Source organism: Petaurus breviceps, unplaced genomic scaffold (assembly GCF_028583685.1).
Source record: "Petaurus breviceps papuanus isolate PSGF00001 unplaced genomic scaffold, PetGlider_PUasm1.0 689, whole genome shotgun sequence".
Taxonomy (NCBI): domain Eukaryota; kingdom Metazoa; phylum Chordata; class Mammalia; order Diprotodontia; family Petauridae; genus Petaurus; species Petaurus breviceps.
In genome coordinates this window covers 846,208-869,926 of record NW_027186458.1, presented here as the reverse complement: position 1 = coordinate 869,926, position 23,719 = coordinate 846,208, and the positions used below count along the sequence as shown (strand labels likewise).

The 23,719-nt window shown below is 36.5% G+C and overlaps 1 protein-coding gene and 1 pseudogene across 1 annotated transcript in view; one reads left to right on the top strand and one right to left on the bottom strand.

Annotated features, from left to right (window-relative positions):
* Nucleotides 1–523, top strand: part of LOC138174540 (zinc finger and BTB domain-containing protein 12-like) — a 1,497-nt pseudogene extending 974 nt beyond the window's left edge.
* Nucleotides 524–5,780: 5,257 nt separating this feature from the next.
* Nucleotides 5,781–23,719, bottom strand: part of LOC138174539 (probable E3 ubiquitin-protein ligase TRIML1) — a 35,328-nt gene continuing 17,389 nt past the window's right edge. Inside the window, exons 8-9 of the mRNA XM_069104849.1 lie at nucleotides 12,693–12,758; nucleotides 5,781–5,836 (exon numbers count right to left, since the gene is read on the bottom strand). Of these exons, the coding sequence (XP_068960950.1) occupies nucleotides 5,781–5,836; nucleotides 12,693–12,758 (122 nt within the window). The remainder of the gene's footprint in view (nucleotides 5,837–12,692; nucleotides 12,759–23,719) is intronic.

Genomic DNA, 23,719 nt, shown 5'->3' with positions numbered 1-23,719 from the left:
TGTGGTAGCTGCAAACCCTGAGGACGCTTGGGGTGCTTGCTGCTACAGTGGTGAAGGACTTGTACAGCCTGAAAGAAGATCCAGAAGAGGAGGGCCTCTTGCTGTTTCCTGAAGGTCAAGTAGGGGAGGGCAACCTCAGGCTGGGAGATGAAATTCTAGCAGGAACCACTATGTCCTGGAGCAGTATAGTTAGTAGGAGTTATGGGGGCATCAGAAACCCTGAACCAGGGAGTTCCCCTATAGGGAGCCCATTGAAGGACACCAAGTATACCAAGTTCCCAGAAGCATTTCAAAATGAGGGAAGGCTTGTGTTCTACATGAGAACCCAGAACTTTCATCTTCATGCATACTCAACATGGGAAACAGTTCCAACCATAAAAGCAACCTCAACCATCACACAAACATCAGCCAAGGTGTCAAGTTACACTCCCATAGTATTTGTGACAAATATTTCATGCAGAAGTCTATCCTACATGAACACCTCCACCTGTACTTTGAGGCTCAACTCAACTGTGTTCCTTGACTGGGGGGTTTACTTTGCCTCTATACTTACCATTCAACACCCCCTATAGAAGTACAGGATGACAGCAGAGAATGTCCTTGATGCCAGTGTGTCAGAGCTCAATGTCCTTTTCCACTACCTGGATAGGATTATACAGAGTGAAGTGAGGAGGTTTGTGGTAGAAAGGTGGTAGTGAAGGAGTCTCTCTCCCCACAAGGGGAAGAAGTTAATGGGGAAAGGAACTTTTCTGTTTCCAACAGAGGTGACACACATCCTGGGATTAAAGGAAGAAGTGTTGCAAAAGATCAGTTGCTCAGGTAGTCCTTGGGGAAAAAGAATGGGTTAGATCAAATTTGTTCTGTGAAATTTGGATTCAGTGAAAGAGTCACACCTGAGGACTTAAAGGCCACCATGTGGTCTCGAGGCTGCAGGTTCCACATTCCTGAATTAGACCTTTCTCAGAAAGTCATCAAGTCTTTCCTTGGGATAAGGAAGAAAGAAAAGGTGTTGTATTCTGGAATAAAAGACCACAGGGGGAGAGGGAAAAGTTAGAATAACTTTTGAGGCTGGCATAATATATAAGTAGTAAAAAAGAGAATATGGGAAAATATGGCTTTATTTTTTGTTTAATTTGTTTATTTTTAATTTTCAGCTTATATTTCCACAAGATTTTGAGTTACAAATGTTTTCCCTGTCTTTCCCCTACCCCCACCCCAAAGTAGCGATTCTACTGAATATCCCTTCCCCCAATCTGCTCTCTCTTCTATCCTTCCCCCATCCCCCCTCTGATTTTCTAGTAGGGCAAGATGGATTTCTATACCCCAGTTCCTTTATATCTTATTTCCCAGTTGCATGTAATATATATATATATATATTTGACATTTGATTTTAAAACTTTGATATCAAGATTCTTTCCCTTCTTCCCTCATCACCCACCCCTACTGGGAGGAAAAGTGATTCAATATAGGTTATACATGTGTAATTACACAAAGCATTTCCATAGTAGATATATTGTGAAAGAATGAGTATATTTCTCTCCATCCTATCCCACCCCCCACTTATTCTATTTTCTACTCTGACCCCCTCCTTTTTCAAAAGTGTGTACTTCTAACTACCCCCCCCCCCCGAGTCTGCCCTCCCTTCTATTATCCCCCATCTTATCCCCTTCCCCCCTACTTTCCTGTAGGGTAAGATACTGAATTGAGTGTGTATGTTATTCCCTCCTTAAGCCAAATTCAATGAGTGTAAGGTTGACCCATTCCCTTTTGCCTTCCTGTTCTTCCTCTCCATTGTAACAGTTTTCTCTTGCCTCTTTTATATCAGGTAATTTACCTTGTTCTATCTCTCCCTATCTCCTGGCATTGTATTCCACTCTCATTTCTTAATATTATTTTTTAGATATCTCTTGTTATTTAATCCTGTGCCCTCAGTCTATGTATACATGCACTGACATACACACACTCACATATGTATTTATATGCACATATACCCTCCAATATAAACATATATATGTATGTATACACACACACTATATGTATATATACACATATATATTCCCATCAACTACCCTCATACTGATAAAAATTTCATGAGTTACACTTATGTAATGTAATACCAAGCAAAGGCAACTTCCCAGGTTCAAAATACCAGCATAGGTGCTCTCTATTTTATTCAGTAACAAACCCAGAACAGAGAAGATCGAAACATGACATCATTCCAAATACAGCATTTACTAAGTGTGATTAAATAATCTCCAAGTACTACCCCACCCCAGGACCTTCCAATCATTCAATCAATTACAAAGTCTCTGTTCTAAATACTTCTCCACCCCTAGGCTATACCTTAATTAAGTCCACCACAAAGCCCCTCTTCTCAAATGGAGATTAGTTTCCAAACATAAGGTTAAAAGTTCCCCACCCCTGGATCACAATTGAATCTACCCCAGAGTTACATCAAGTTTAAACACAGCACTTAATACCCAAATGGAGGTCTTTTCTTCATCTTGACAGGAGGCAAGTTCTCAGCAATCTTAGTTCCTGGGGAGACAAGGCTTAGCAAAGCCACAAGATACATTGCCAGTCCCTTCATAAATTTATCCTCTGTCTGTAGAACAGTCCTAGAACCCCTGAACACATTAGCAAAGCCCTCTCCCAGGATTTCTGTAAACATACAACAAGAAAATCCTTCTTCAGGGCTTCTGAAGCAACAGAAAGGCTCCCAGACCCCTGCAACAACAGCACTGTCCCTCACCAGTGGACAGTATTCACTCTGTCTGCAGGACAGTCTCCAGACCCCTGCAACAACAGTACTGTCCCTCACCAGTGGACAGTATTCACTCTCTGTCTGCAGGACAGTCGCAGGCCTTCTTAGCGAACAGCCAGGTTCCAGGACTTCTTCAACAAAAGGACAGTCTTTCACCAGTGGACAAATCTGGCAAAATAACATCAAAACAGACAGACAAAGTACCAGCAAAACAGCCATGTCTCCTCAGTCCTTGGCAGCTCAGGGGGCAGGTCTCAAAAGTCCAGGGCAATTCAAAGCGGCCACCAGCAATTCTCTTAGTCTCTCTCTCTCCACGAGGTGCTGCTACCAAAAAGATCTTCCGCCTCTCTCTAGTGTCTCTCCAAATCTACATCACCAGCTCCTCCCAGTTCAGGACTTTCTTTTCACATCAACAAGCCCATCCCACAGGTGGGATTAACAAACTCTGGGTTTTAACACAATCAATTTGAAAACCAAGCCAATACAGGGGAATCTTTAATTGCCATTACTATCACAACTTATTATTTTACTATTTAGGAATGTAAATATTTCAATTTTTATAAGTTCCTTGTGATTTCTTTTCCTTGTTTACCTTCTCATGCTTCTCTTGCTTCTAGAATATCAATGTCAAATTTTCTATTCAACTCTGCTTTTTTCATCAAGAATGCTTAAAAATCCTTTATTTCATTGAATGATCATATTTTCCCCTGAAACATGATACTCAGTTTTTCTGGGTAGGTGATTCTTGGTTTTAATCCTAGCTTCTTTGATCCCTGGAATATCAAATTCCAAGCCCTTTGATCCCTTAATATAGAAGCTGCTAAATTTTGTTTTATCCTGAGTGTGTTTCCACAATACTCCAATTATTTCTTCTGGCTATTTGTAATATTTTCTCCTTGATCTGTGAACTCTGGAATTTGGTTGTAATATTCCTAGGATTTTTTTATGGGGGGAGTATTTTTTAAGATTGGTGAATTCTTTCAATATGTATTTTCCCCTCTGTTTCTAAGATATCTGGGCAATTTTCTTTAAGAATTTCTTGAAGGATGATTTCTAGGTTCTTTTTTTTATCATTGCTTACAGGTAGCCCAATACTTTTTAAATTATCTCTCTTGGATCTATTTTCCAGGTCTGTAGAAGATGGTTTTATTATAGTATGAGAAAGTTATGGAGAAGACTTTATCAACTCAGTTGGAGTTTGGTGGGTGGCAATGTTAGGAATCTAAACAAAGCTAAACCTTTTTTGTATGGAATTAGAGGAGGGAAAACCTCTTGGGAGAGTATATTAGGAGGGAAAAATTATCAAGTTCCAGAGAGAAAGGGTAGATAACATATTTGTTTTCTTCATTCTGGAGAGAAGGGAAGAGGGGAGGGAGATAGGTCTTTTGTCTCAGGAGACAAACGGAGACAAATGATGACCAAAACAGAAAGAAAAAAAAGGTGTTTGACAAAAGTAGAATAGGAAAAAATTGAGGCAAAAGGAAGAAGAAAGTCAGAAGTTAGTAAGAGTTGGTGAGGTAATATGGGGGAAAGAGGAAAATCCCTAGAAAAGGGCTCTTGGGAAGGGGAAGGAGAGAAGCAAAAGGGAAGGGAAACAGAAAGTGTGGTACAGACATATATAGGATTTTTAAGGAAATGACACTTTTCAGGAGTTTTTTTTAATCTATGGTCTCAGTTTCTGCTGTTGTTTTCCACAAAATTTAAAAAATCTTTTTTAAATATAAAAAACACAGAATATTGGTGTAGAAATGTTTCCTGTTGGTCCTGCCAACTGGAATCTCTTCTATGTCCAAACAATAAAAGATAGATAGCCTATGAGCAAAGTTGGCATCCATGAAACATTAAGGGAGCCAAAGAAAGGTCTGCAGCATACTAGATAGATCCTAAATAGAGAAATTAGGTAAAGACCAAGGGAGGGATGCTGCAGTTCACGATGTGCCAGACCATTTCCAAAGCCCATGCTGCCTACACTCTACCCATAATCCTCAACCTCCTTGTCCTCCTCCCACAACAATCTTGGCCTCTGACCCTAGGATCACTCTGGTGATCTGGTTCTGAGAATGAACACTCTTCTGTTCTTGCCAGGATCTTTTCCTGGAAATCTGCACCCCATGTCATCATATACCTACTCCCTTCTTTCTAGCTCCTTGTTATCTTTTTTTCTTACCCCACTAAAATTTATGAGCTCCTAGGGTTCAGGAGATGTTTTCATGTCTTGTATTTGTATCCCTAGTACTTAGTTCTACACCTAGCACATAATTAGTGCTTAAAAATGCTTTTGTCATTCATCATAGTTCATTACAAATATGTATAGGTTGGGATGTGCATTGATGAAGGGAATGCTTGAAACAACTAGATCATAGATTTACAAAAATATTGAAAATAATTCATAATTACCATTATACTCAAAGAGAAAAATGGAGGAAAGAATCCCCAAATAATAAGGATAACAAAATCTAGAAGGTGCTTTAGAAGTTATCTAGTTCAATTTATTAATTTTACACCCAAGGAAGACAAGACCCCAAGAAATCAAGTCACTGAATTAAGTGTCAGACAGATAATATTCACTAGAGTCAAATTTAGATGAATAGCCTCTTAACTCCTATGTCAGTGGTCCTTCCACTATTCTACAATGAAGGATCACACAGTGAGTTTGCTTAAACCCAGTGGTCAGAACTAGTAGTAATGGGACTTCCGCTGGGCTCCAGCTCCCACCCCCTCGAATTCATGTAAAAGGTGACTCTGTACAAATTTTCCAGCTTCAGAGCTCACAAAATGACAAAGGGAAGCTAATCTCCCACTGAGGACAGCCCAGCATGAGCCAGAGTTTTTAGCCCCAGGGCAGGCTTGACCAGCCACTGGCTGGAGGGACTTCAGATCACCAGCAGCTGTGGCAGTTTCCAGAATTATCAACCCATAGATGATAAGGATAAAGTGAGAGGTCATTGCAGTGTGGACTTTGGAATCTGGTAGTTTGGGAGTGCATCGGCCTTTTCCCCCTGGAGAGAGAAGCTGCCTAGGCACTGTAGCCTGCCACGCAGCCATCGCCATGTGGCAGCTTCAGCTCCTGGCCTGCAGATTGTAGGGAGACCAAGAGACCAGTCTGAGGGGTAATCACTTTTGCTTTAACCTGCTTGGATGTGGAATGAAATCTAGGGTGGAGGTCCTGGGGTGTGTGACCAGCTTTCCAGAGTGTGTGGAGGCTTCAGAGAGGGTACCCAACTAATACCTTTGGCAGCTGAGAAAACTAGTATTTGGTATGAAGCTCCCCTGTGTGGTAGCAGAGTCCTACTGTGGCAACATGCCCAAAAGTCAAGTAATTGAGTGTCAACATGAGTAAACGAGGGAAGCAAAGCAAACAGAAGAATCCAAAATTAGACTCCTATTTTGGGGACAAAAAGTATCAAAGCATGGAACAGGAGGAAGACAGTGAAGTCAGAACTGCTGCATCAAAAGCTTTCAAGAAAAATACCAGCTGGTTACAGGTCATAGAGGAGCTTAAAAACGATTTTGAAAATCAAATTAGAGAAGTGGAGGAAAAATTGGGAAGAGATATGAGAGTGCTGCAAGAAAATTATGAAATGAGAGTCAACAAACTGACTGAAGAAAATAATACCTTAAAATAGACTAACTCAAGGGGCAAAAGAGGCTCAAAAAGGCAATGAGAAGAAGAATGCCTTAAAAATACGAATTTGCCAGATGGAAAAAATAAGAATCTCAAAAACTCACTGAAGAGAATGATGCCTTCAATATTAGACTGGAGCAAATGAAACCTAGTGAATTTATGAGAAATCAACATACTATTAAAGAGATCCAAACAAATGAAAAGATAGAAAGCAATGTAAAATATCTCATTGGGAAAACCATTGACCTGGAAAATAGATCCAGGAGAGATAATTTAAAAATTATTGAACTACTGGAAAGCCATGATCAAAAAAAGAACCTAGAAGTCCTCCTTCAACAAATTCTTAAGGAAAATTGCCCTGATGTTTTAGGACCAGAGGGGAAAATATAAGTTGAAACAATCCACTGATCACCTCCTAAAAAAAGATCCCCAAAAGAAATCTCCTAGGAATATTATAGCCAGATTCTGGAATTCCTAGATCAAGGAGAAAATATTACAAGCAGTTAGGAAGAAATCATTTGAATACTGTGGAAACACAATCAGGATAACACAGCATCTGACAGCTTCTATACTGAGGGATCAAAGGGCTTGGAATACGATATTCCATATATCAAAGGATCTGGAATTAAAACCAAGAATCACCTACCCATCAAAATTGAGTATCATGCTTCAGGGGAAAATATGGTCATTCAGTGGAATAGAGGACTTTCGACCATTCTTGATGAAAAAATCAGAATTGAACAGAAAATTTAACATTCAGATAAAAGAAGCAAGAGAAGCATGAGAAGGTAAACAGGGAAAAGAAATCATGAGGAATTTATCAAGCTTGAACTATTTAAATTACTACATGGAAAAATGATAATTGTAACTTATGAAACTTTTCTCAGTATAAGAACAATTGAAGGGAATGTAAATATGTACACACACACACGCACACACACACACACACACACACACACACACACACACATATATATCAGAGGGTATATGGGTGTATGAATACATATACAAATGTGTGCATATATGTGTACAGCTATACAGAGATAGAGGGCACAGGACCAGTTTAATGGGAAGTATGATACTTAAAAGGTAAAATTAAGAGGTGAGAGAGGAATATAATGAGAGGAGATAAGGAGAGCCAGATTGGGGTAAACTATCTCATATAGAGGAGGTAAGGGGAAATGGTTACAAAGAAGGGGAATGACAGAAAGTCAAAAGAGACTGAGTAAAACTTCTCATTTAATTTGACTTAGGGATGGAATGACATACACACTAAATGGGGTATCTCACCCTACAAGAGAGTAGAGGGGCAGGGGATGAGAGGAAGGATGATTGAAGGAAGGGCAGGCTGGGGGGAGAGGGAAGTTGGAAGCACTCACTTTTGAAAAAGAACAGGATCAAAGTAGAGAATAGAACAAGTGGGAGGTGGGATAAGAGGGAGGGAAATATAGTCAGTCTTTTACAATATATCTGCTATGGAAAGTTTTGCATAGCTAAACATGTACATCCTATATTGAGTTGCTTATCTTCCCACTAAGGGTGGGTGACAAGGGAGGAAGGGAATGAATCTGGAATTAAAAGTTTTAAAATCAAATGTTTATATATATATACATATGTATATATATATATATATATATATACATATGTACACACATATATATATATATATATACTATTATCAATATTATTATACATGTATCTGGGTAATAAGATATACAGGCACTGGGGCATAGAGATCCATCATGCCCAGTTGGAAAGTTGGAGGGGGAATGGCAGAAGATATGGGAGAGAGCAGAGTGGAGGAAGGGATATACAGTGGGACTGGTATTTTAGGGTGGTGGGTAGGGAAAAATGGGGAGAAACTCACAATATTGCAGAAATTAATGATGTAAACTAGAAGTTAATAAAGAATTTGATTAAAAAAGTGTAAATTAAAAAAAAATAAAATAGAAGAGAAACTGAACCCAGACCTTCTGCCTAAAAAAAAAAAGTACCAGTAGTGATGGATATAAATTATATGTTTATAAGCAATAAATTCCCCTCTGCCAAAAAAAAAATGGGACTACCTTGGGAGATATTAAGCTCTCCTTTACTGAAGCTCAAGTACAGACTAGATGGTACCTTGATGGGTATGCTTTAGAGAAGATTCCTGTTTGCTTCATGTCCACCTCTAGTATTCAGTGACTTAATTTAGGTTCTGTGGGCCCAGGTGAAAGTATGTTCTAAAGTAAAAGACCATTTCCAAAATGACTTGTATCTTGTGGCCTCAAACATATTCCCTTGACTTACATTAATCCATTGCTCTTTATTTTTACCAAACCATCACAGCCATTAATTCAATTGTGGGGTGGATATTACTACATATAAGATGGAATCAGGAGAATTTTGTTTATGAAGTATTTTGAAACAAAGGCACAAACAGAGTTGAACAGATGGATAGAATCCTTTTCTATTACTCCCCATGACTGTCAAGTTACACACGTTGCTCAAGAAACTTCTATACTGTAAAAATATTCCCTTTCATTGAACATGGCCTTACATTTCTATCAGGAGACAATATGGATAGGAATCAGGAAATTTTCTGAAATGTTGACATGGTGGCCAGTGGTGTTTAATAGATAGTTAACAAATGGTAATTAACAAATGATTACTTTCTTGTTGTATGAAAACTTTTATAAACTCTGTAGCATAAAATATTCTATACTAATAATACATTCATGTTCCCAACATTACTGGACATGCCAAAAAATAATAAAACTTGTATACATAGATACGTATAGACACATACCTATTGAGTATCCCAAATGTGATCTTGTGTACTCTTTTTAAGCCATAATTGTTAAAGAAAAGAAAATCATAATAGTATTCTCCTTCCAATGTTATAAAATTTGAAAAAAAAACTTAGCGAAATAGAATTATAAGCAAACACAGCCCCTAAGGAAACAAGCTTTGGCAAACAGACTGTATATGTAAACTAAGTTAGATTGTAGATTAAACTATATTTAGAGTATTCACAAATGGCCTTAAGCGAGGGAGAAAATGTATATGTCACCAAGGAATCAGAAACAATTTAGTTTCTTTCTCTGATTTCTAACCTAAGAAATGTCTAAGATGTTAAGTAAGTTTTAATATTTCATGGACTAAGTTTTGCTAATATGAGGTTAATATTAACAAAAGATACTTTTAACTAATTAAATTGTGCAAGATGAATGATCCAGAGTCCTGAATAAAAAAGCAAAATAACTACTCCCCAAATTCTCCTCTTCTTATATTTTTCCTTCCTTCCTTCCTTCCTTCCTTCCTTCCTTCCTTCCTTCCATCCACCGCTACCATCTCTGGCAGGGAGCTATTATGTCACATATTGACTTCAATTGATTTTTATAAGTCCCTAAGATCCAAAGTTCTTTTTCTATAACCTATAGCCTATCCATGCTCCTCCCATATTGTTGTTGTGAAACTGAGTAATATAATTAATAATTATGAGTTTATGTTTATTCTTTTTTCATTTTAACTTATTACATTCAGTACAATTTTCTAGCCTGCCAAGATTTTTATATCTGGCCTCTGTCATCCAGTGTGTTGTCTACCCCTCCTAGCTTTATATTATTTGAAAACTTAATAAAGATGATATCTATCCCACCCAATGCTGAGCTCATAGATACATCTTTAACATTATAAAGAAAATGAAATAATCATATAAACGACTGTAAGTCATTATTGCTTAGAGTAATTAAAAATAAAACAACTCTGAGGTACCACTTCACATTTATCAGACTGGCCAATGTGACAAAAAAAGAAAAAAATGATAAATGTTGAAGACGTGGGAAAATTGGAAGACCTGTGAATTGTTGTTGGAGTTGGGACGTGATCCAACTATTCTAGAGAGCTATTTGGAATTGTTCCCAAAGGGCTATAAAATTGTGCATATACTTTGACCCAGTAATACCGCTACTGGGTCTGTATTACAAAGAGATAATAGAAAATGGATAAGGACCCACATGTACAAAAAATATTTATAATAGATCTTTTTGTGATAGCAAAACATTTGAAATTAAGGGATGACCATCAATAGGGCAATCACTGAACAAACTGTGGTATATGAATGAAATGAAATGCTATTATTCTATAAGAAATGATGAGCAAGTGTATTTCAGAGGAAAAAAAAACCTGGAAAGACTTATATAAACTGATGCTGAATGAAGTGAACAGAACCAAGAAAACACTGTACACAGTAAAAACAATATTGTGCGATGACTGACTTTAAGAGACTTAGTTCTTCTCAGTAATATGATTTTCTAAGACAGTTCCAAAAGACTCATGACAGAAAATGCTATCGACATCCAGAGAAAGAACTATGGATTTTGAATGCAGATCAAAGCATACTCTTTTCTCTCCCTCTTTTTCTTTCCCATGAGTTTTCTCCCCTTTTGTTCTGATTCTTCCTACACAGCATGACTAATGGAAATATGTCTAATAGAATTGCAATTATCTAACCTATATCAGATAGCATGCCATCTTGGGGAAGAAGAAAGGGAGGGAGAAAAAAAATAGAACTCAAACTCTCATAAAAGTGAATGTTGGAAACTACGTTTACATGTAATTGGAAAAAAATACTATTAAGTGGAAAAAACAATATAATTGAAACAACAAGTGCTGTTGTGTATACTAGGCAGTATAGGTATTATCTCAGGCATTGCAATAATAGTTTGTATAATCACACTTAGCATGTCGTTCTTGTTGTTATTGAGTCATTTCAGTCATATCTTACTCCCCATGAACTCATTTGGGGTTTTCTTGGCAAGAGTACTGGAGTCATTTGCATTTCCTTCTTCAACTTATTTTACAGATGAGGAAATTGAGGCAAACATGGTTGAAGGACTTGCCCAAGGTCACACAGCTAGTAAATGAGGTCTGATTTGAACTCAGGTTCTCCTGACTCTAGGGCCGGTGCTGTATCCAAAGGAATCCTATTACTAATGCACATTCACCAAATATATGGATAAAACAGAGTAAAATTCAGCTAGTCTCTCAGGAAATTCCTTTTTGTATTAAAAACTAATCTTAGGACAATCTCATCATTTAGAAGACTTCTGTGTTTCTTTCTGTGAACCTGTTCTAAAATGGCTTTGGAAATGTCCTCAAACCAACCTTTTCCTTCACTTCTTTTTCAAATACGATATAGAGCATGTTTTCTTCATGAAGAATATATGCAAAGTCTTTGTTCACTGGAACATATCCCATTCTTCCTTTCCAAGTTGTAATGGCGAATACCTCCCACCTGCCAGGGCCATATCCACCCCCAACAAATAGCTTTCATCATTTTCCCAATCTTGGGTGGTGGGAGTCCCAGGCTCCAACTCAGCTGCTGAACAATGTGAAAGTGAGTGCATATGCATGAGGAAGAGACTCATTAACTCCATGGCCAAGCTGAGGTTCCAAGTCCCAGTTTTGTGGGGGGTCACCAGGGTTAAGTGACCTATGATTCAATAGTGACTCCATCCATGTTAGAGTGAGTGTGACTGCTTTTTCTCTTTTTTTTAAAGAAGAAAAAAAAACCAGATAGTCCAACTAAATAGTGTCAAATACATTAACAAGCCGACAGATTTTGGTGGAAAAATAAATTATCTTTACCAATTTAGAGGGACTTCCAGCTTTTCAAACAAATGCATTCACCATTAGCATTCATTCAGCTATGGAGACTTTGATCTTCTTTTGAAAGAAGCTCCAGAGAAAGGCAGGGAAGGAAGAAAGAAGCCAGAAAGAGAAGCTGTCAACAATTTGAATGCTGCCAATTATTATAGAGCATATAAAGAGCTAATTAAACTCCATGGCTTCCAAGGAGAATTATTTTCATTCATTCGTTTTCTCCATACTGTATGGGGCCTTGCGGAATTATTGCTTGGGAGGTTGCGAGTGGAATTTAGAATGTCTTGTTCTTACACCAAGCTACTCCTGCTGGGAAGCTACAGTTGTACTTAGAATATATCTATTACAGGTATTTTATTTTCTAAAATTTATTTTCTGGGAAAAAATGCCATTAAAATGTATTCCAAAGTTCTATTTCAACAGTTAGGATCCAAAATATGATGATATGCTATATACTTTGGTAGCTAGGAGTGTTTATTTAATTAATATATCTGTGTTTATGCTATATCTACTTTATATACTTATGCACTTATGCTATATGTGATATAATATATAGGTGATATTATATGTAATATATCTAATGGTATGTAATGCATTTTGGTTTCCACTATGTTATTTTAAATATAATTTTAGTGCTATCTTTCATTTTCATATCACCTGTATTTGCCACTGTACGCTCCTCCAACATCATCTCAGAGAGCAAGTCTTCATGATAAAGTATCACTGAAAGAAGAAAGACAAAGAATAAGTTCTTTCGAACTTACTTGCCCCCAAATCTAAACCTCCATTCAGTATCCTACAGACACGATTCCTCATTTCTACAAAAAAATAGAGGACAGAGAAATGTTGGGGGATGGGGTGGCGCGGAGAAGGCGACTTCTCAAAGCTCTTCTTTGGGTCCATATTGGATTATATAATATGAATTTTAAACTTTGTGATGGAATGCTGGGAGGGCATGAACAACGCTCTCACAGGATAGACAACTATAAAGGGAGTGTCTGTATCTTTGTTTTATTTAGAGGCAGTAACTACATCAGTGAGATCACAGATTGATTGGCATATTGGAGATAGGACATGGAGTGTCCATTGATACCTTAAGTCAAAAAATCTGAGTTTGTATTCCACAAGTACATGCTGTGTAACTCTTATTCAAACTCTGCATTATTTGTGTATAAAATAGACAATCTGTTGTTATTGTTTAGTTGTTCCAGTATTGTTCAACTATTCATGACCTCATTTTGAGGTTTTCTTGGCAAAGATACTCAGAGAATTTTGTCATTTCCTTCTCCAAATCTTTTTACAGATGAAGAAACTAAGGCCAATATTATTATTTGTCCTTTTGTGAGTCACAAAGCTAATGCCTAAGGCCAGATTTGAACTTAGCAAATCTTAGGTCATATTTGAACTCAGGAAAATGAATCTTTCTGACTCCATTTATACAAAACACATTTTCACATTAGCCACATTACAGAAAAGAAATGCAAGTAAAAGAAAAAAAATAAAACTATAGTTCAATCCACATTCTATGTCTATTAGTTCTCTGTCTACAGGTAAATATTATGTTTCATCAAGCATCCTTAGGAATTGTGTTTGGTCATAGTGTTGATTTAAATCACCAAATCTTTCAAAGTTGATTGTCTTTATAATATTGCTGTTACTGCATAAATTATTCTCCTGGTTCTGTTCACTTCACTTTGCATCAGTTCATACAATTCTTCCCCAGCTTTTTCTGAAACCATTCTCTTTATCATTTCCTATAGCAAAACATTATTCATCACCTTCATAAATCTGCAATAAATTCAACGTGTAACTTTCAGAGTTACCCTGATTCTCAGTGATTCCTACTTATGCTTTGTTTTTCGGAAAGCTAACCCTAGAGAATTTCATCATAACACAATAATATGGAGAATGCAACTAGCTATACATGCCAATTAAAAAAAAAACTTAATGTTATGACTTCTTCAATTCCCTTAATTCTCCTGGTGTTACTTTGGGTTTACCTCTAATCCAATTAAAACAGAAACATGTAATCTTAGCATAGGAAGGGATACCAAAGGTCATATAGTTCAAATGGACATTGTTATTTGATTTTTTTTTTGGTCTATGGAATAGCGACAATTCATATATACATGGGGATACATATAAATTTAGACTTATTATGCAAAAAAATTTGGGAAATGTGAAATAATTTCATAAAAAGAATATGTAAAGCTAGATCTTTGTACAAGGGGACCTCTCTTCTCAAAAATATACAAGCAGTCCAAGGCAGGCAAGAATTAACACTGAAAGAACACACAGAGGGGCGACTAGGTGGTGTAGTGAATAGAGCACCAGCCCTGGAATCCGGAGGACCTGAATTCAAATCTGGCCTCAGACACTTAATACTAGCCATGTGACCTTGGGGAAGTCACTTAACCACAATTGCCCTGCCATAAACCAAAACAAACAAACAAACAAAAAAAGAAACACAGGCAGGCAGCTGAACAAATATTGAATAAAATGGAAAAAATCTGGTAAACAAATTGGCATTATTTCCTGACCAAGGGGCCAGAGTGGGCTATGGATTTTTTTTAAAATTTTGAATAATGTGGAATGAGGGAAAGGGTACAGGAATCATCATTTCTAGTTCAGGTTGTGGGATAAAACTTTTGCAGAGCATAAGGCCTTGCCACTGTTAGATGTAGCAGCTAAAAGTCAAGGTGGCAAATTGAACAAAGACTTGGACTAGAAATTATAAATCTAGTTTCAAATCTCATAATAGACATATACTGAATGTGTGACTGGGGGCAAATCAACTTCACTGTTTTAGATAACTCTTGAAAGTTATAAATTGCAGAGAAGTTACCTATCTGCATTGGCAGAGAAAATTTCCTCACCTGAGATTTCCTTATGTGAATAAGTAACAGCTATAATTTCTTTTCCCCATGTTTAATTACTTATTTTATTTTTAATTTATGGAATAAAACAAATATTTCTATAACATGATATAATAAAAAAGATGATCATACACGAAGCTGCAAATCTATTACATGCAAATAACTATTCCTTTTAAGTATATATTAACTATCATTTAAATTTTTCTTCCTTTTTTTATTCTTTCCCATTTCCACCACCCTAGATGCACTAAATCATTGTTGATTAGAGAAATGCAGATTAAAACAAACTTGAGATACCAACTATAATTTCTAGATTTAGTTGCTTGTGACACAGACATATACTGACTTGCTCATGGTCCCACAGTTTCTGTTAAAGGCAAATTTGAGCTTTCTATCCACTGTACCATCCTTCTTTTCAAGACTTTTTTTTTTCACTGAGATTCATTGATGTAGATAATCCAAAACTAGCCTAAAAAATAACCAGTTCCAGGTATGGTTGTGCATTCTTGTAATCCATATTTGGAATTTAGAGTTTTGAGTTTGAATAGGCTAAGTCAATCATGTAATTATGGTAAGACACAGCAATATTGTGGGACCCTGGGACCCAGGTGACCATTAGGTTGCTTAAGGAGGGGTGACATATCCCAGGATAGAAATGGTACAAGTCAAGTCTCCCATGTAAATCAAAGTAGGCCTGGATCTGTGTGTGGTCACTGTACTTCCAACCAGGGTGAGACAGCAGGACACATCTTGAAACATGCACACACACACACACACACACACACACACACACACACACACACATGCATGCATGCCTCAGAAGGAAATAACTCCAACTTCAAGACAAAGTGAGGTTACAAATGGAAACAAATCTACTTCCTAAGGCAAGAAAACTTCTAGTATAAAAGAGAGAAAAGAAGTTGACTCTATGTTACAAAGGATCAGTCAAGTCAAAAGAAGGTGAGTAAAATATGGAAGAATAACCTCTTTAAAGAGAAGAAAGGATGATTTTTTCACCTCTACAACTAGATGCCCTGTAGCTCTCTTGAATTGCTACCTTAAAATTTTAAGACCCCATGGTCTCTGTCAAAAGAAAGTTTAAGTCATTTGCTCAAAAGCATGTTGTGGGCCAGAGAGAATAAAGAATGGTTTACAAAGACTAAATCTAACCCTTGTGCTTATCCTCAAAGGAGAGATTCATATTCAGGATTCACAGAGGTAAAGTGGTAAAGAGACTAAAGAGGGTATTCTGAGCTGTGATATGTTTAAAGTTGTTGGATATTTAAAGATAGATTTCTGCTTTATTATGATAGGGACAATCATGAAATGAAGAGAAATTAAAATGACAGAATTTATTGGAAAATTGTTTCTTTTTTGTATATTGTTAAAGTGTTAATTTAAAAAAAAAATGGAAATCTCAGCTGGAAGCTTATCCCTGTAACTTTTATTCCCCTCCAATGCAATACTTTTTTTTTTACCCCAATCAAGTACAAATGGTTTGTATAAGGCTCAGATGTTTATCTTTGCTCATGGGTGTTTATTGGAAACTAAACTAACTACTTATCATTTTGAGATTCTTACATCGAAGAATGCATGTTGAATCATAAACTATTTTAAGAGAGCATAAACTTGGGGGAATAAGGCTTGGGGTAGAGGAGTTGGAGAAGAGGTTTAAAAAAAAGGAAGAAGGAAATTGCTCATTTGTAGGGGTTTGGATTTGCAAAGGAGGCCAGTGATTCAAATTGGAAGGGAGAATATTCAGTGAAATTGAGTAATAGTTGGAGAGAAATCTTTGGGTCCAGATCCTGCTTCTGACTTCTGTGAAAGAAGGAAAAAGGAAAAGGAGGAAAAAATAATGAGGACCAGAAGAGAAGGGTGTAAGGTGAAGAATAGAAGGTAGGGAGGAAGCATTTCAGTAATGCAAGCAAACTAAGAGAAAGGGTATGTTATAATAATTTATTTCCTCCAATTTAACATTAGCAAGGTTTATCTACACCCTGTTCCCTTTATGAAGTGCAAACCACTCCCTGAATAACAGAAGAAAACAATACTATTGATTGATATCTTTTTTTAATAGCCATTTATCTGAGGGTTGTAAATATTCAAACCCTAAGAAACTTGGTACATTTATGTTTTCAAGCTGGGATGGGGGTAAAATTCCAGAAGAAAAAGAGACTTCTCTTTTTTCCATACCCTTTGTTCATGACATCAAACCTGAGAGTGGATGATATGTAATCTGGCAGTTCAAAATGTCATCCAATTGCAGCCTAGGACCAGTAGGCAACATGACATCTAGTGTAGAGAAGAAGTGATGGCCCTAAGGTAATACCACCTACAGAGAGGAAGTCTCTCTGAGTTAGTGGTTGGCATCACAGAGAAAAAATACTTTAGAAAGTGACAGGTAGGGATGGCTAGGTGGTGCTGTGAATAGAGCACTGGCCCTGGAGTCAGGAGGACCTGAGTTCAAATCTGACCTCAGAACACTTAACACAAAACTAGGCATGCGACCTTGGGCAAGTCACTTAACCCCAATTGCTCTCCAAAAAGCAAAAAAAAAAAATAGATAGAGAGACAGATATAAAGAGACAATCATCTAGGGGAGGGAGAAAAGATGTATGCCCTTTGGAAATCAAGAGTAAGACTGTGGAGAAGAGTGTCCTCTTGGAATCCCGTGTAAGGACTCTCCAAAGCTAGAGGAGACTTCCAGGCCTTGGTGGACCAGGAGTGGTGAGTTCCCTTTGTCACAAAGGTGTAATTCACATATATTTTATGTAAATTTGTGCCAACTCATCCTGTAGATGGTGCTTGGATTTAGGGAAGAGTGTACTCAAGGTTTATATAAAGAATATTTGGTATTTTTGTTCTTGCCATGCCATCTGAGTGAATATCTTTGTTAAAAGCTAACTGTGTCTATTGGTTTACTGTTAATAGGAAACAGGGCTGGGCTAAACCAGTAGTGTTACTGTATAGACTGAGAGATTATAGCAATATGTTACCCCCTGAGAAATTCAACCTATAAAATTATACTAATTGGTTGGGGGAGGGGGTGTGTCCCAGATGGGATAAATAAATCATGAATTATTATTGAATTGGCCAAATTGGTGAAAGAATCTGGTGTGAGACAGGAGAAGAGATAAGATATATTTGTGGAATTTTTTTTTGACAATTCGGAAAAGAATCCAATATGGCTGTCAAATTACTGAGTTAATGTCAATCATCAAGAGTTAAGAGATAATAAATTGCAAATATATACAAAATAAATGTGAAAACATGAGGAGGGGATTAAGAAACAACAAATTTATATCTCCTGGACTAGATGAAGCTCATCCTCAGATACTGAAAGAATTTTCAGTTGTGATCCTTGAGTCAGTTGGTGATATTAAAAGAATGTGGGCAATTGGAGCCATATTATAGGATTGGAGGATAAATATTGTCTTAATTTTTTTTAAAAGGAAGATGGTAGGTTCTAAATCATTAAAGAACAACAGAACAATTTTGACTCTACAGAGTGGTGGAGAAATGGTATTAACGGAATAAGGGAAGATAAAAAAGCATTGGAGCACCAAACAAGACTCAAAGAGTTCATTGACTGCTGTCCACAGATTACATATCCTACAAAACTAAATCTAAAGGTCAAAGTTGATAAATTGATATTAAAAAAAGGGACAAATATGAATCACTCATTCAAAAGAACCCAGCAATTAGCAGGATATTCAGTCTGAAAACTGATGAAAAAATGAAAGTTAAATGCCTTCATATAGCAATGCAAGACTAAGAAATGCAATTTTTGTTTTCAAGTGATGAGGGCAAGAGAGTAACATGAGTAAAGGAGATGGCACAGAGGTGACACAGCACTGACAATAAGTTTCTATGAGTCAGAGGAAGATGCCACAGAAACAAACAATTTAGATGGAGACAAACAAAACATGAATGTGTGTATTTGTTTGGTGGGGCCATTTTCTTGAAAATAAAATCCTACACATTATCAGAGTAACAACAAGAAGGGAAATACAGTACCAATGGGCTAAATAATCCCAGATGTAGATGATTTGTTTGTTTTCTTCAATAGTAGTTGAAAGGAGGGGGGGATAGTGGAAAAGTGAATTAATATTACTGGGATAAAATATCAACCACTCATTAATAAATATTTGTTTTGATTGGTAGCATAATGAAGAGGAATACCTTTCAGGTGGAAAAAAATGAGGTGAAAAAGAGAGTTGTATCTAACCATTTTTCAAAACTTAAAAAGGGAAGACTACAGAATTCAAAATCAAGATGTTTTCAGTTTGTCTTCTTAACTTTGGGGTGGTGCAGAGTGGGTATAGAACTTTGGGGAAAAATAGAAAGTAGTAAAAGCTCATTGTACTTGGCAGATGGGAGTCTGAGTGAAGCCAAGGCCTTGGAGGCAGGAGGGTCATACAAGGGTCTGGGCAGGATCACAATGAGAGGATAATGAAGAAGATGTAATTCAGTAAGTCTTTTCCATCCTTCTTCTTGCTAACTCTTACCACATCAGGTATATTAGTGGTGAGGTATAAAATAAGTTCTGGATCATGAATGGTAGAACAGGGGTTCATAAGTTCAATTCAAGGGCACTGTAATATCAAAAGAAATAAGCAATAAGTGAAAAGACAAAGTATGGTGTCTATGCTGTGTCTGATACCAAATGTTATCTCTGAACTAGAGCCCCAGAACATTTATTACCATAGCTATTACCGTAGCTTCACCAGAATTTTGTATTGTGAGGAGCAGATTCTAGATAATACAAGAAAGTGTAAAAAATAACAAAGAAACTGGAGGAAAACCAGCATTACTTGGAAAAGGGATTGCAAATTAATGTTACTAAAATAGGGAAAAAAACGGTGAAGGAAGGGGGAGAGTGAGGATCACTGAACTCATCTCAACTAGGAAAAATCAAAGTTAAATAAACTGAAGAAAAATACTAGAACATTAAGCACTTCACACTTGGGATTGGGCAAAAGGGGAAAACTGCATTGAAACGTACTGGATTTAGATATATAAAAGCAAAATAAGTAATAGAGATGGAGTGCTAACCTAGGATAAGTAAATCTCTCTATATATCTCCATGATTTTATCTAGTCATTGAAGTAGTAAATGAAAGATAACATATACTTAAAAATTATATTCCAAAAGTTAATGAGTTAAATTCCATCCTACAAAAAAAGAAAGGAAAAGAAAAGAAAAGAAACCCAGTAATTTTTTAATATAAAAACATATATTTAAGGCATACACCCACAAACAGATTAAAACAAGAGGAGGAAAAAAAAGTCTTTTATGCTTCAGGCAATTCTATAAAAAGCAGGAATTGTGACTTTGGTCTCAAATAAGTCAACAATTTAAAAATTGATAATGCCATGGGGAACAGATAAAGTATCTATATTCTGTTTAAAGAGTCTCCATAGAATTTTTTTTAAGTATTAAATATATGTGTACCATATGGAACAGGAAATAAGTTCATACAAGAAATTTAGGCAAATTTCAATATGAAAATGCAAAGAAAATAATGATAAGAAAATTGTAAAGACATTCTTCGGAGTTGAAGAAATTCAAGAAGATGAAAAATGAAGAAAAATATGAAAATTGCAGAGTAAATTAAACTAGGAAAAATATTTGATAAGCAAGGTAGCAGAGTAGTTGCTTTTTTTCAAATTTTAGAAAATCTTCAAACTCAGAAAGAGAAATTATACACCAGTTACACAACGTCTAAACCAGAACACACAATATGAGAAGAAACATATGAGCAGTTTTAAAATATCGTTAAATAATATCAGAAAACTTAATTCAAAATTCTACAATGTATCTTCACTTTGTCCCAAACTCACTCTATATGACCAGGAAAACTTGTATAGGTTATCTGAAAGGTTTGTAATTTAGATTCTGAGTTTGTAGATTCTGACTTTCCCATCCCAGCAATAGTCATTGAATCCCTGAAGAGGTGACAGATGAGAATTCTACTCAGTTACCTGGAGAGGGACAATATCTAGAGTGGGGCAAGATAAAGACCCAAGGAATATAAGCACAGTCCAGAACCAGATAGAGAAAAAAAAGAGCATCAACAACTGAGAAAAAGATCCCTAGAAACCTCTCTTTGGCTAGTTCTGGAATTGATTCAAGGCAGAATTTTGGACTGGACTGACACCTATGTAGCTAATATTAAAGTGATAAGGACTCCCAGTAGCCAAAGTTTGAGAGTCTATGCATCACTGGGTGTGGAGAATAAGGAAAAAAGGAGAAGGGAAGATGGAAACCATAAGCAAATGAAAAATTCAAGACAGAAAATCTGAAGAAAAAAAACAAACACACAAACAAACCTCATCTCATAAGCCAATAAGTGCTAACCTAGGATAAGTAAATCTCTCTATATAGCTCCATGATTTTATCTAGTCATTGAAGTAGTAAATGAAAGATAACATATACTTAAAAATTATATTCCAAAAGTTAATGAGTTAAATTCCATCCTACAAAAAAAAGAAATAAAAAAAAAGAAAAGAAACCCAGTAAAACCCAGTAAACCAGGGAAAAAACAAAAAGGACTAAAGTTAGGAAGAAACAAACTTCAATCTGCATTCTTATGTAAAATCTGCCAGAGACACTTTTATTTTTATTATAAGCAATTGCAGATAGAGGTGTTAGTATCCTCTGAAAACTAAGTGAGCTCTGATTACAAGTTATTACCACCTAGTATGTACATAGAATAAATTGAAGTGAAATTAAGTGTAATTAGGAAACATCACAAGCCATTACTAAGTATATGGAGAAAAATAATAGTCCACTCAATGAAAGATTTAGAAAATACTTATTTCTCAGATATATATTTGTAACATCTAAAAATAAAAAACCTTTGTCTTACTAATGAACAGCACCATTTTGATGCTCTGCTAAATTAATGAAGATTCAATGTGTACTGTCCCAGCCCTCTGACTACCACCCTCCTGTCATGAAACTGAGTATGTTTTTCTCACTTCTCCCTCACATCTTTACTTTCCACTTCTTACTGTATGAACAGTAACAGAAGTGAGACTAACACTGTGGAACCAAGATGCCAGATTAGAGGCTGCCACCTAACTGAACTCTCTCAACATTTACCTCCAAACAACTTTAAAATAAATTCTAAAACAAAATTTTGGAGCAGCAGAGGCAACAAAAAGTTTGAGTTGGGATGAGATATTTTTCTGATCTAAGAAAATTTAAGAGGTAGGTAGGAGAATTCTGTAACACCAGTTTGGAGATCTAGTAGAGATCTGTTAGGAGCCCACACATGTATAGTGATGGAAAAAAGCAGCAGCTTCAGTAACTTTAACCCAGAGAAGGTAAGTAAGTCAGACACCCGGTAGGAAAGAACTTACATGGGATCCTGAACAGACACTGGGTATAGCTACTGCTGATTTGTTTTTCTATTACCCATACACAGTTTGGGGTTGTAATTCTAGGTGGAAAGGTGTGCTGGTGGTCAGTCACAAGGGAGTAGGGATCCTGCTCATTGTACCAAAGCAGAGAGAAGCAATAGCAAGTGCAGTTACAGGGAAGGAGGGGGCCTTCCTTTGTAAAGACCAGAGTGCAGATGAGGAAACCAGTGACCATACCTCTCCCAGGATCACACCATTTTGGAGCTTCCAAAAACTTTCAGAACCCCAGAATGAGCTCTGAAAACAGCCACACAAAAAAGCCTGAAGTTTTGGAGGATGCCTATGGATAAAATGAGAGTGATGCAATATGATTATGAAAAGAGAATTAACAGCTTGTAAAAGAGGTACAAAAATACTGAAGAAAATAATACCTTAAAAAACAGAATTGGTCTAATGGTAAAAAAGAAAGAAAAATTCACTGGATAAAATAACTTTTTAAGGGGCGGCCAGGTAGCACAGCAAGTAAGAGCACCGGCTCCAGTGTTGAGAAGACCTGGAGATCGAATCCCGGGCTCAGACACTTAGCACCCACCCAGAAATAACTGGCCGTGTAACCTTGAGCAAGTTGCTTAACCCCAATTGCTTAAAAAAAAATAACTTTTTAAAAACAGAATTGACCAAATGAAAAAAAAAAGAGGTTCACAACCTCACTGAAGAAAACCTCTCATTAAAATTTTTAATTAGGCAAGTGGATGCTAATGACTCCATGTGGAATCAAGAAGCAACAAGATAAAGTCAAAAGAATGGAAAAAAAAATAGAAGCAAATGGTAAATAGATCTCATTGGAAAAATGAATGACATGGAAAGTAGATCAAAGAAAAGCAACTAAAGACTTATCCAATAACCTAAATGTAATGACCAAAGTGCAGACCTAGAAATCATATTTTAATAAATTATCAAAAAAAAATTCCCCAATGCCTTCAAAAGTGAAAGAATCCCCTGATCATCTCCTGAAAGAGATCCCAAAATGAAAACTTGAAGAAATATTATAGTTAATCTCTAGAGCTCCTAGGTCAAAGAGAAAATACTTCAAATATTTAGAAAGAAACAATTCAAATATTGTGCAGCCATAGCCAGGATCACACAATATTTTGTGACTTCCACTTAAAAGGAGTTGAGGGCCAAGAATATCCTATTCAGGAGGGCAAAGAAGCTGTGATTACAAGCAAGAATAACCTATTGATTGCAGAGAACTAATCCAAACATTCTGGGGAACAATTTGGAACTATGCACAAAAGGCAATAAAACTATCCATAGGGTTCGACTACTACTAAGTCTGTATCCTGAAGAGATCAAAGAAAAAGGAAAAGGATGTATACATACAAAAATATTTATAACAGACCTTTATGTTGTGGCAAAGAGTTGGAAATCAAGGAGATAC